Source organism: Phalangium opilio, unplaced genomic scaffold (assembly GCF_054372755.1).
Source record: "Phalangium opilio isolate 3A_F unplaced genomic scaffold, DU_Popi_V2 ptg000090l_1, whole genome shotgun sequence".
Taxonomy (NCBI): domain Eukaryota; kingdom Metazoa; phylum Arthropoda; class Arachnida; order Opiliones; family Phalangiidae; genus Phalangium; species Phalangium opilio.
In genome coordinates, this window is record NW_028324195.1 from 5,291,474 (window position 1) to 5,304,304 (window position 12,831).

Genomic DNA, 12,831 nt, shown 5'->3' on the forward strand with positions numbered 1-12,831 from the left:
CAATTTGGGATAGACGAAGAAAATAGATACCGTGGAATATCACTGCAAATTTATTGCAACTGAAATGAAATTATCAAGTAGGTTCAATATAGGTTTTATCTAGGTATTTTGCTATTCAAATAGCCTTTGAAAGTTTGAGGACACGTGTAAATCTATGTGTTTATTTTTGTTTGGCTTGAACTTTGAAATTAATTGATAATACAACTGAATTAGCAACAAATTCCGTTTAATAAGCAAACGTCGTTTCCGCTGATTGATAATCACCATTTTGATTTCAGAATTTTTTGAACTGCAACGCGAGCTAAGCAGCTATTTTTAGATTCTTTGGAAACAGGTAACGCTTGTGCTCATACTTATAATAACGGCGCAAGATGGCACTAGTTATTGGAGCGCTTGAGACGCGCAGATTTTGAAAAGCTCAAGCTCAATCTTTTTGACTTTCAAGCGCGTATGGAAACCCACCTTTATATTTTCCATTTTTTTTAAGTTTTTGGGAAAATAAAGTGTTTAAAGGGAGGGTGAAGAGGAAAATCAAGTTAGTTTTAATCGATTATTTTACTAGTTATAAGACCTATATGCATAGTGAAACATTCAGGAAATATCTCTAGAATTTTTAAAAATTCAAAAAAGGCGCCGATTTTGTCCTTTTTTTATTATTTGAGCCCTGCACCTTTGACCAATGAGGAGGGCCCCCTCTAGCGGACAATAAAAATGCGGGAAAAACGCGTGCTGAGAGCCTGAGACAGCCTTCGCCCTTCGCCATGTTCGCGTTCGCCTTGAGTTAAAATACGGATTGACGGATAAATTGGTCGGTAAATACAGTTAATATACAGTAAATAAATGAAGATGAAGGGAAAATACTGATAGTTGAGATATATTTCGCTAAAATTCAACGTAGAATTACGAGTGGTATATCGGGATTCTGGTGAAAACTGAAAACTTTTCTATCGGCCAAGGCTTAGTAAGTACCATTAGTCCATTGCAAAATACAAATAGATTTTTAATTACAATCTTGATTTAAACGTACAAATTCTTGCTCCAAAATTAGGTTTGAATGATAATGGCAGAGTTTACAGATGAATTGGGGATTCATCCCTACCAATTTGAACCACTGGTTGTGGACCACCCCCATTATTTTGAAAATGATGAAAGTGACGAAGAAAATGAAAATGGTGTTAATATCGGCAACAATAACAACAATGAACGTGTTGGTACCACAAATTGGTTAGTAGTGTATTTCATATCATAATATGGCAATGAAGTTAAAAATTTTAAATGCTATAATCTAATAGGTGTACTTGTAACAACTGCGCGGAAATGAACACGGCACACGAAAGTGTGTGTTGCAGGGAAATAAACAGAGTTGTTGAAAAAACATCTGATTTAGCTTGTGTAATTGAATGGAGACGTTTTTATTATAAACTGTCTTGATTTAGATGTACTTGAGCCAGCATATTATACCTACGTTGATGAAACGCATGACAGGAATGAGGATAATATTCACGAGTAAGTACTCTGGAATTATTTGCATAGTAGAAGGCACTCATGAATGCTAACTGAATTTTCAATTTGGGCTTAGTTTGTTTGAAAACTAGACAATAATAGCTATTGCTTATCGGCAATTTATAAGAATTATTTTTAAACGTTTGGGGCGGAAACGTAGGACTCCCATTCCCAGCTGTGTTTTGGCGAAAATTAGAAGCACTTGGCCCCCAGAAGAATATTGTGGGTTCAAATACCCAAGATTTGATGATTAAATTTACAAATATCACGTGAAATAATAAAAAATAAATAAGCAACAACGATTGGTTTTTTTATTGAAATCTTGATTTTAATTTTGCTACTAAGTCGGCTTTGCTGACATCCTTAGAATATAAGGAAGGCAGTGTAGCTACTCGTGAGGGAGTAGTGATTAAATCTGTAGCAACAGAGTGAACTGCTTGTTCATAAGACAGTTGCATTATTTTCCCACATATTCTGTAAAGAAATGAAACATTTTCAAGTTTGTACCCTAATAAAAGAATCAGTACTAACACGCACCATATGTACTTTCTACCAAAACTTTTCGCACAGTAGCTGCTCCACTTTTAGCCTTAGGGTAAGATATGTAGAATTGTTCTTCTCCTTTGGCTGTTTTAGCTTGTTCTTTGTGACCATTTTCATTGTAATGGAGTGCAGCAAGAGAAATCCTGTGTTTGGAATTTAATTGCCTGAGAAAATGTACCCATACAGCAAGCTCAGGGCGTATAAAAAACGAACGTCGACTGCATTGAGTCTTTTGTAAAATGGTACATTTTTGGGCTGAATGAATTCAGCACAGAATGGAAAACTTCCACTGAGTAGGTTTGATATTTCGAGGAAAGTTGGTAAATAGCGGCAAGTGTGTAAGGAGAATTTACTACTATGCTAACTTCGTCGAAAAGTTTGGTGCCTAAAATATAATAACTGTAGTTTAGATTTTGATAGAATTAAATTTGTCGAAAGAATATATGTTTCAGATCTTCCAAAATTATTTCGTCAATTTGCAAGTTATCGTTATTAACAATTATAAACTAAAAACTACGCTTCTTCTGAGACTGGTTGTTTGTTTTTATATGAAATCTGTTACTCGCCTCTTGCGAGCCATATGCTTTCATCTCGTTCTTCAAGCGGGCCATGTTGGCATTTCGGAAATTCTTTTCCATGTCCTTCATGAACATCAGTAATATGATTTAACATAGAGAGCCATTTATCCTTTCTTTCGTCTCTTGTCGTTGATGATGCCCCAACCCAATATATGTGGTTTGTTATCCCAGGTATCCACAAATTTAAAGCACTGTAACTTTTTTCTTTGCAATTACTGCTAGTTTGGCCTTTATATCTGAAAACAAAGCAAAACTGACTTCATTTGCAAAATGGGGTGTACCTTTAGAGTTGATTTGTCAAATTGCATTTAGTAACTAGCTCACAATGTTGTAATCCGAGTCGAGCTAACCAACCGATTTCAGCATGCTATTTGGCACCTCCACATCAAGGTTTCAACTCTTACTTTTGGCAACATGCCAATTATCAAACTCGTGGATAATGTCAGTGTGCGTGTCCCTCAAATAAGCTATAACCCCTTGATTACGGTCAGTAACTATTTTGGCGATTCCAATCATCATATTTGAGAAAAATTCCAGTCCTATTTTCAATCCTTCTAATTCCATCTGGTTAGATGCCGTTACGTCAGTGGACTGGAATAATTTGTTGCCATTGATAGAGTTCTTCACAAGCTTATTTTATATGACCTGCTATTACCTGAACAAGTTCAACATGGAGTATTTTGCTCGTTTCTGCATCCATAAAAGTGTATGTCCCATACTTTGCAGAGAAGCCAGGACTATCAGCTCTACCATCACCGCAAAGAGTATATTTCTTCGCAGGATCTGATAGCAATAGATCTTCTTGTTCTTTGACCCAAAACTTCAAAAATGGTTAGATACAAATGTCTATATCTCAAATTTATGACAATACCTTTTCAATTATGGGATGAAACATCCTTTGATATAGGAAATACATGCGGATTGAAAAAACTTTTATATTCAAGTTTTTAAACACTCGCAAAAATTTTGAAGGTATTTCCCCAGAAAAAAATATTGCTGCTGCCAAGAGGTAATTTCCCCACGAAGTTTGTCCAAAGCTAGATTGACTTTCCCAAACATCATTGTGACCTGCTAAACATTCCGTTTTGATTGTCAAACATGAGCCAGAAATATTTCTAGTCAAATGGACAATGGGATTTTGGCAATCTTGCCTCCGGCAAAATTTAAATAGTAGAAGTAATTGGGAGATGAAAACAATGTATTTATCCTCTAAGTGGGGCTTAGTTTCTGGAACAAATCCCTCTATATATCTGCATAATAAGTTTGAAAATTTTGAAAGGGACCTTTGATATAAAATTGAGAAGAAATTTAAAACTAACTCATCTTCCGATTGTATTGCTTCACTCTCTTGTGTGCCAGAAAGACTGGGTTCATATGAAGAACTGGAATCTATTCCTAAGGCCTCGGTAGAATCACTGCAAGTTTGAGATCCTATGGGTTCTGGCACAGGTTCCTCGTCTTCCAAAACTAGCTCCTCATGAAAAAGATCTTCAGTGTCAGATAACACATGACTCCTTTGATACTCATTTTCAGTAGAAACCTGAAGTTCAAGTGTGCCCGCTGTAATAATTTTATCGCAAATTGCACCTAATAACTCTTATGAAATTTAGCCATAGTTAAATATCAGAATAAACTGTAGTTTCTAACATGTATTTGCAGCAGCCTCTCCAATATGATGACTGCTTTGTACTTTATCTAATTTGGCCATTTTTCGAGAAGATACATCTCCCCAAACGCTAGGTATAGCAGTTCTTTTCAAATATTTTTGTTTATCACTTGCATAAGAACTTGGGGTGAAATGATTGGAGCACACTCTCAACTTCTTCCTTGGGATCCAATCTCCCTCTTTACCAATTGCGTTTTTCCACTGACGTAGAATTTCTGGGATACTAGGAAAACTGTGAAATTTCACGTCTTTTCCTCGGCAATTTTCTTGAGTGTTAGTGCAGCCCGGAACCGCGCAAATATCACCCGAAATCTCAATATTTTGTTACTAAACTTTTACGTTCACTTTTAAAATACTGTATCATATATAATTTTGCATTAGGTACATAACACAAGGGGCTAGCCACTTACGAAATATGGTGTACAAGCCTTAAGAAATATATTTCAATATTTCGAGAAATATCGTAATATTGAGAAATATCGGAAATATAGGGAAATATCTGAAATAATGAGAAATATCGGAAATATTGGGAAATGAGAAATATCGGAAATATTAGGAAATAATGAGAAATATCGGAAATATTAAGAAATAATGAGAAATATCGGAAATATTGGAAATACGAAGGAATAATGGAAATTTTGGAAATTTAAGGGAAATATCGTGAAAATATTGGAAATTTTAGAAGAAATATCGGGAAATAAAGAAATACAAAAATAATAAAAATACTGAGAAGTATTAGAAATACGAAGGAATAATCGAAATATTGGAAATTTAAAGGAAATATAGTGAAAATATTGGAAATTTTAGGAGAAATATCGGGAAATAAAAAATACAAAAATAATAGAAATACTGAGAAATATTAGAAATACGAAGGAATAATCGAAATATTGGAAATTTAAAGGAAATATAGTGAAAATATTGGAAATTTTAGGAGAAATATCGGGAAATAAAAAATACAAAAATAATAGAAATACTGAGAAATATTAGAAATACGAAGGAATAATCGAAAGATTGGAAATTTAAGGGAAATATAGTGAAAATATTGGAAATTTTAGAAGAAATATCGGGAAATAAAGAAATACAAAAATAATAGAAATAAATCGGAAATATTTGGAAATAAGAAATCGGGTGTACATTTTTTGGGGAAGTGAGTAGCCCCTCGACATAACATTTGTCAAATGTGTACATTTGTTACTAATTCTTACTAAGCCTTGGCCGATAGAAAAGTTTTCAGTTTTCACCAGAATCCCGATATACCACTCGTAATTCTACGTTGAACTTTAGCGAAATATATCTCAACTATCAGTATTTTCCATTCATCTTCATTCATTTACTGTATATTAACTGTATTTACCGACAAATTTATCCGTCAATCCGTATTTTAACTTAAGGCGAACGCGAACATGGCGAAGGGCGAAGGCTGTCTCAGGCTCTCAGCACGCGTTTTTCCCGCATATTTATTTTGTCCGCTAGAGGGGGCCCTCCTCATTGGTCAGAGGTGCAGGGCTCAAATAATAAAAAAAAGGAAAAAATCGGCGTCTTTTTTCAATTTTTAAAAATTCTAGAGATATTTCCTTAATGTTTCACTATGCATATAGGTCTTATAACTAGTAAAATAATCGATTAAAACTAACTTGATTTTCCTCTTCACCCTCCCTTTAAAGGACGAGAATTAGTCATGAGTTTACTACTTGCAAATGTATTGCAAGACTTGGACAGTCGTCTGGAAGAGTGCCTCAACCACAATGGTAGACACGTTAATTATTTTGAAGGGAGTACGTTTTGAGTGTGCAATAATGTATATTTGAAATACTCTGTCTAAAAAGACCAAGCGAACTTTGACATAATTTGAAAGGAAAATGAAAATATTAAATAGTGGATGCCAAACAAGGGTGTTGCACGAATTCGTACATTTAATTTCGTAAATCGAAATGCTACATTTCTAATGTCACGACTATGAAGGAAAGGTTGCACTGCAATTTCCTTCTCCGGACTTTAGAATTTCTTGGTCAGAACTCAGTCTTCATTTGAAACGTCACCACAGCTTTCTACATTGTTGGCGTTACTTGTACACCGGTAAAATATTACGAGAAATCATTTTAGCACGCTTAAAGACTATTTCAGAAAACACATAGGGGCGAGGCCACCATTGGGTTACCCAATTTGGGTACTCTCCCTTGCACCAAGGGTTACTGCCAGACCGTAACAAAGTTGACTACAGGCAGGAGGGCTGAGGAGGCTAGTCAACTCGCACTGCCTATAGCGGTGCTTCTAGGCGAGAGAGAAGACCCCAATGGTGGCATCACACCTGTGTTTAATTCTGTGTATGCAATTTCTAAAGTGGTCTAATCACTTACAAATGTACACCGATTGCTCTGAGTGATCGGTCCTTCAGGCGCTAGCGAGTGTCAAGCCACAACCATAATCATTCATGTACACGAATGTTTTATAGTTTTAGGTTCTTAAGGTTGGTGGGCAAGTCCGGAGAGTCATGTACCGTTCACGAATGTGAAAAGGGTTCGACCTATATGTTAAAATTCGCTTAGTTTATTGCGACGGCTAAGATGAACCATACCCTGGAACCACTGGGGACTATAAAATTTCATATATTGAGAAAATAGAGGGTTAAGTTAACTGTGACCTTCTTCCTTTAACTAGTAATGAATGGAAATGAATATAACAAGCCATTGGTACTGAAACGTATTTCTTTTTATGTAATCTTTACCCTTACCTTTGGTTATATTTATACAAATATCATATTTTTTCAGTGTTACAGATAGCTACCTACTAAAAAAACCACTCAGGATAAACGATGTTGCTTTGTCTTCAGCAGATGACATTAATTTATTAACTAGTCTGAACAAAATAAATTTTTTTCATATTTTTTTGAACATCAGTCCTCTCAGCAACTTACAGATTTAAACTTTTTTTGGTGCAAATTTGAAAATTGTCAAGCCAGCAAAAATTGAATATATGTCCGTCAAGGTGCTTACACGAAATCCCTTCAAAATAATTAATTTTATGATGAAATGTTTTCGGAGGTATCATTGCTCACTATTTGTTTCGCAGTGTGGTCTAGATCAGACCAACACCTTCCTTTATGTACAACCCCCAAGACTGCCAACGGCTGATGTCACACTAAGTTATACAGCGTGTAAATAAATGTCTGGAATTCATGATTATTATATGCTAGTGACAATGAGTGACAAGTTACAAAACGAATACTGGAGAATATGCCTGAATACAGCAAAATATTTTAAAGCACAGTCCTACGATTGGTCTTAGAACGTGGGCATCAAATTAAAATTTCTTAACTGTTTGGTAAACACCTCAACGAAAATAATTGACGTGTCTACCATTGTGGTTGAGGCACTCTTCCAGACGACTGTCCAAGTCTTGCAATACATTTGCAAGTAGTAAACTCATGACTGATTCTCGTCCTTTAAAGGGAGGGTGAAGAGGAAAATCAAGTTAGTTTTAATCGATTATTTTACTAGTTATAAGACCTATATGCATAGTGAAACATTAAGGAAATATCTCTAGAATTTTTAAAAATTGAAAAAAGACGCCGATTTTTTCCTTTTTTTATTATTTGAGCCCTGAACCTCTGACCAATGAGGAGGGCCCCCTCTAGCGGACAAAATAAATATGCGGGAAAAACGCGTGCTGAGAGCCTGAGACAGCCTTCGCCCTTCGCCATGTTCGCGTTCGCCTTAAGTTAAAATACGGATTGACGGATAAATTTGTCGGTAAATACAGTTAATATACAGTAAATGAATGAAGATGAATGGAAAATACTGATAGTTGAGATATATTTCGCTAAAATTCAACGTAGAATTACGAGTGGTATATCGGGATTCTGGTGAAAACTGAAAACTTTTCTATCGGCCAAGGCTTAGTAAGAATTAGTAACAAATGTACACATTTGACAAATGTTATGTCGAGGGGCTACTCACTTCCCCAAAAAATGTACACCCGATTTCTTATTTCCAAATATTTCCGATTTATTTCTATTATTTTTGTATTTCTTTATTTCCCGATATTTCTTCTAAAATTTCCCATATTTTCACTATATTTCCCTTAAATTTCCAATCTTTCGATTATTCCTTTGTATTTCTAATATTTCTCAGTATTTCTATTATTTTTGTATTTTTTATTTCCCGATATTTCTCCTAAAATTTCCAATATTTTCACTATATTTCCTTTAAATTTCCAATATTTCGATTATTCCTTCGTATTTCTAATATTTCTCAGTATTTCTATTATTTTTGTATTTTTTATTTCCCGATATTTCTCCTAAAATTTCCAATATTTTCACTATATTTCCTTTAAATTTCCAATATTTCGATTATTCCTTCGTATTTCTAATATTTCTCAGTATTTTTATTATTTTTGTATTTCTTTATTTCCCGATATTTCTTCTAAAATTTCCAATATTTTCACGATATTTCCCTTAAATTTCCAATATTTCCATTATTCCTTCGTATTTCCAATATTTCCGATATTTCTCATTATTTCTTAATATTTCCGATATTTCTCATTATTTCCTAATATTTCCGATATTTCTCATTTCCCAATATTTCCGATATTTCTCATTATTTCAGATATTTCCCTATATTTCCGATATTTCTCAATATTACGATATTTCTCGAAATATTGAAATATATTTCTTAAGGCTTGTACACCATATTTCGTAAGTGGCTAGCCCCTCGTGTTATGTACCTAATGCAAAATTATATATGATACAGTATTTTAAAAGTGAACGTAAAAGTTTAGTAACAAAATATTGAGATTTCGGGTGATATTTGCGCGGTTCCGGGCTGCACTAACACTCAAGAAAATTGCCGAGGAAAAGACGTGAAATTTCACAGTTTTCCTAGTATCCCAGAAATTCTACGTCAGTGGAAAAACGCAATTGGTAAAGAGGGAGATTGGATCCCAAGGAAGAAGTTGAGAGTGTGCTCCAATCATTTCACCCCAAGTTCTTATGCAAGTGATAAACAAAAATATTTGAAAAGAACTGCTATACCTAGCGTTTGGGGAGATGTATCATCTCGAAAAATGGCCAAATTAGATAAAGTACAAAGCAGTCATCATATTGGAGAGGCTGCTGCAAATACATGTTAGAAACTACAGTTTATTCTGATATTTAACTATGGCTAAATTTCATAAGAGTTATCAGGTGCAATTTGCGATAAAATTATTACAGCGGGCACACTTGAACTTCAGGTTTCTACTGAAAATGAGTATCAAAGGAGTCATGTGTTATCTGACACTGAAGATCTTTTTCATGAGGAGCTAGTTTTGGAAGACGAGGAACCTGTGCCAGAACCCATAGGGTCTCAAACTTGCAGTGATTCTACAGAGGCCTTAGGAATAGATTCCAATTCTTCATATGAACCCAGTCTTTCTGGCACACAAGAGAGTGAAGCAATACAATCGGAAGATGAGTTAGTTTTAAATTTCTTCTCAATTTTATATCAAAGGTCACTTTCAAATTTTCAAACTTATTATGCAGATATATAGAGGGATTTGTTCCAGAAACTAAGCCCCACTTAGAGGATAAATACATTGTTTTCATCTCCCAATTACTTCTACTATTTAAATTTTGCCGGAGGCAAGATTGCCAAAATCCCATTGTCCATTTGACTAGAAATATTTCTGGCTCATGTTTGACAATCAAAACGGAATGTTTAGCAGGTCACAATGATGTTTGGGAAAGTCAATCTAGCTTTGGACAAACTTCGTGGGGAAATTACCTCTTGGCAGCAGCAATATTTTTTTCTGGGGAAATACCTTCAAAATGTTTGCGAGTGTTTAAAAACTTGAGTATAAAAGTTTTTTCAATCCTATATCAAATGATGTTTCATCCCATAATTGAAAAGGTATTGTCAAAAATTTGAGATATAGACATTTTTATCTAACCATTTTTGAAGTTTTGGGTCAAAGAACAAGAAGATCTATTGCTATCAGATCCTGCGAAGAAATATACTCTTTGCGGTGATGGTAGAGCTGATAGTCCTGGCTTCTCTGCAAAGTATGGGACATACACTTTTATGGATGCAGAAACGAGCAAAATACTCCACGTTGAACTTGTTCAGGTAATAGCAGGTCATATAAAATAAGCTTGTGAAGAACTATATCAATGGCAACAAATTATTCCAGTCCACTGACGTAACGGCATCTAACCAGATGGAATTAGAAGGATTGAAAAGAGGACTGGAATTTTTCTCAAATATGATGATTGGAATCGCCAAAATAGTTACTGACCGTAAGTAGTAGGGACTATACAAATACGCATGGATCCAAGATGGCCGCCACCCCAAGATGGCCACCAGACCATCATCTACCAAACTCAAACCAAACTTTTCAGACAAGTCTGGACTAGCCCGAGCTCCTGCCTGTTAGTTTCATGACATCATCTTCTTAACTTAGACCAAAACTAAAACTATAGTCAACCTTGACGTCATCCCTGGTTTGCTAACATTGGGTGTTACCCTTTAACCACTCCAGCTGCTCTCTCTGTAAGCCTAAAGTTAATAAAAACACAGATTTTAATACATCAAATATTTACTTTTTATAAGATGTACAGATATGCGTAATAAATAAATACAAAATATATAGTACAAAATAATCAACAACCAGCAAGGATAAACAAACATGTTTTAACGAGTTCATTTTTCACATTGACCCCGTATCGTTATTTGACTCGGAAGTGCAATCGGCGGAGGGCCGTTTGGGTTTATTTTCCAGCTGTTTTCTGCTTCGCCGCTCGATTTCGTAAAGAGTTAACAAAATGTTGACTATTAACCCGTAAACAAAAAAGAAAATGAGGCATAGCATATTGGGCGGGTTACAAAAGCAAATGATATTTAAATAGCTAGTACGTGATATATATGTAATATAATAGCAAGGAAAGCGATATTGTTGATTGGTTCCTACTTGGCTTATTAGGCGGGGTGTAAGTAAAGAGATAAATTTCATTGGATAGGTTAATTAAGGCGGAGCTAAAAAATAAGCCTATAATTATAAGTCTGGAAAGAATATACAAATATGCAAATAAAGATTTTAATAACAGATATTATACAATAACATTAAAACAAAATAACAAAAATATATAAAACTAAAATATTTACATAAAAAAACCCACCACCAATAAAAAATTACTAGACGCCGGTCGACCCAAACCCCCCATTGCCGCGTAACGTAGGGGTCAAAGTCTAGAGATAACATAAAAACATGTTACAAGTTGAATTCTAAATTAAAAAACTTGAAAATATTTACCGCCGTTTCCACCGGTCTTAGCAATATAACCGGGGTAACTATCAATTGGGCGACTCTATCGCCACGCCGAACAGTGTAGGCGGTGTCCCCGACGTTGGCGATGACGACTTTTAGGGGTCCCCGATAGTCGGCGTCTATTATTGTTAAGAATTATTATACTATTACGCATTATAAAATAACTAATAAACATTTCTATCGTCCCCTCGGCAACAAACAGCCCTTAGGCCGTTAAACTGCTACGGCCAACAATGCGGCCGTAGCTGTTCTCGGGCAGCATAACGCCTAACCCAGTCGACACAATTTTGATACCGTGAGGGTCGATTACGGTATCCACTGGACAATATAAGTCCAGTCCGGCCGACTGGGGAGTGGCACGACGGGGAGTAAGCGCTGCCGGATGGATTTTGATAACAGGCAGGCAGGGCAAACGAGGAGCGGTGGAAAAAGACATCTTAAAGTGGTTGGGACTGGCGTTTCAGAAACAGAAGTTAAACAACTGATAACTTTCATTTTGAAACACGGGGCTTATATACAAAATTAGCGAGGTCAAATCTAATAGTGTCTAGCCAATACTTTCAAGATTCTTAAAATTCAATAAATAGCAAAAAGTTAATTAGATAAATAGGCATAAAATTACCAAAATATCTCCGAGGTCTAAGTTTTTTTCGTATGCAAAAAAGTTGTCTAGGCGTGTTTTAAATAATTCAAACAAAATCGTGTTATATAAAAAACCCTTTAGCGAAGGTTAAAAAGAAGTTACTTTGATAGATGCCTAAGGGGACAAATATTATTCGTATGCAAAAGCTTGTTTAGGCGTGTTTCAAATAATTAAATTTGAATAATTCTCACGAGATCGCTTTATATAAGAAAAACAATTTATTAGTGAAGGTTAAAACTAATTACTTTGGGAGGGACGGAAATTGTTTTATAACATGATTTAAATCTAAATAAATGTATATTAATATTAAACTAACGAGGTTATGTTTTATATAGATAGATATATTAATGTCCTCTTTAATCTTTAGTATCAACTCCACAATGAAAAATGTATTTTAGGTTAAATTAAAAAATAGCGTATCAGACATAGTTATATTTTTTTTAAACTCTTAATAAGAATAGAATAAGGTTGTGTTATAAAAAACCATGTCTGGGCCTGTATTCTAAAAAAAATGGCCCTGAGATTTTGGGTATAAAAGCTCAAGCATGGGCATTGGGTTTTCACAATCAAGCCAACAATGAACAAGTACCAAGAATCTC

The 12,831-nt window shown here is 34.9% G+C and overlaps 2 protein-coding genes and 2 long non-coding RNA genes across 4 annotated transcripts; 2 read left to right on the forward strand and 2 right to left on the reverse strand.

Annotated features, from left to right (window-relative positions):
* The first annotated feature begins 531 nt into the window (after window positions 1-531).
* Window positions 532-1,451, forward strand: LOC149645960 (uncharacterized). The gene is made up of 3 exons (XR_016371993.1): window positions 532-961; window positions 1,049-1,224; window positions 1,293-1,451. It is a non-coding gene; the product is annotated as an uncharacterized LOC149645960 (long non-coding RNA).
* A 1,165-nt stretch (window positions 1,452-2,616) lies between these two features.
* LOC149645961 (uncharacterized) lies at window positions 2,617-4,334 on the reverse strand. The gene is made up of 6 exons (XM_089850455.1): window positions 4,272-4,334; window positions 3,944-4,184; window positions 3,496-3,874; window positions 3,280-3,444; window positions 3,029-3,215; window positions 2,617-2,860 (listed from the first exon to the last, which is right to left on the reverse strand). The coding sequence occupies exons 1-6, from the start codon at window positions 4,330-4,332 to the stop codon at window positions 2,808-2,810; spliced, it is 1,086 nt and encodes a 361-aa protein (XP_089706581.1). The 5' UTR covers window positions 4,333-4,334; the 3' UTR covers window positions 2,617-2,807.
* A 102-nt stretch (window positions 4,335-4,436) lies between these two features.
* LOC149645962 (uncharacterized) lies at window positions 4,437-5,703 on the reverse strand. Its single transcript, XR_016371994.1, has 3 exons — window positions 5,645-5,703; window positions 5,496-5,558; window positions 4,437-4,645 (listed from the first exon to the last, which is right to left on the reverse strand). It is a non-coding gene; the product is annotated as an uncharacterized LOC149645962 (long non-coding RNA).
* Window positions 5,704-9,300: 3,597 nt separating this feature from the next.
* Window positions 9,301-10,569, forward strand: LOC149645963 (uncharacterized). Its single transcript, XM_089850428.1, has 5 exons — window positions 9,301-9,412; window positions 9,500-9,740; window positions 9,809-10,175; window positions 10,227-10,391; window positions 10,456-10,569. Exons 1-5 carry the CDS (start codon window positions 9,352-9,354, stop codon window positions 10,567-10,569), a joined length of 948 nt encoding a protein of 315 aa, XP_089706554.1. The 5' UTR covers window positions 9,301-9,351.
* Window positions 10,570-12,831: the final 2,262 nt, after the last annotated feature.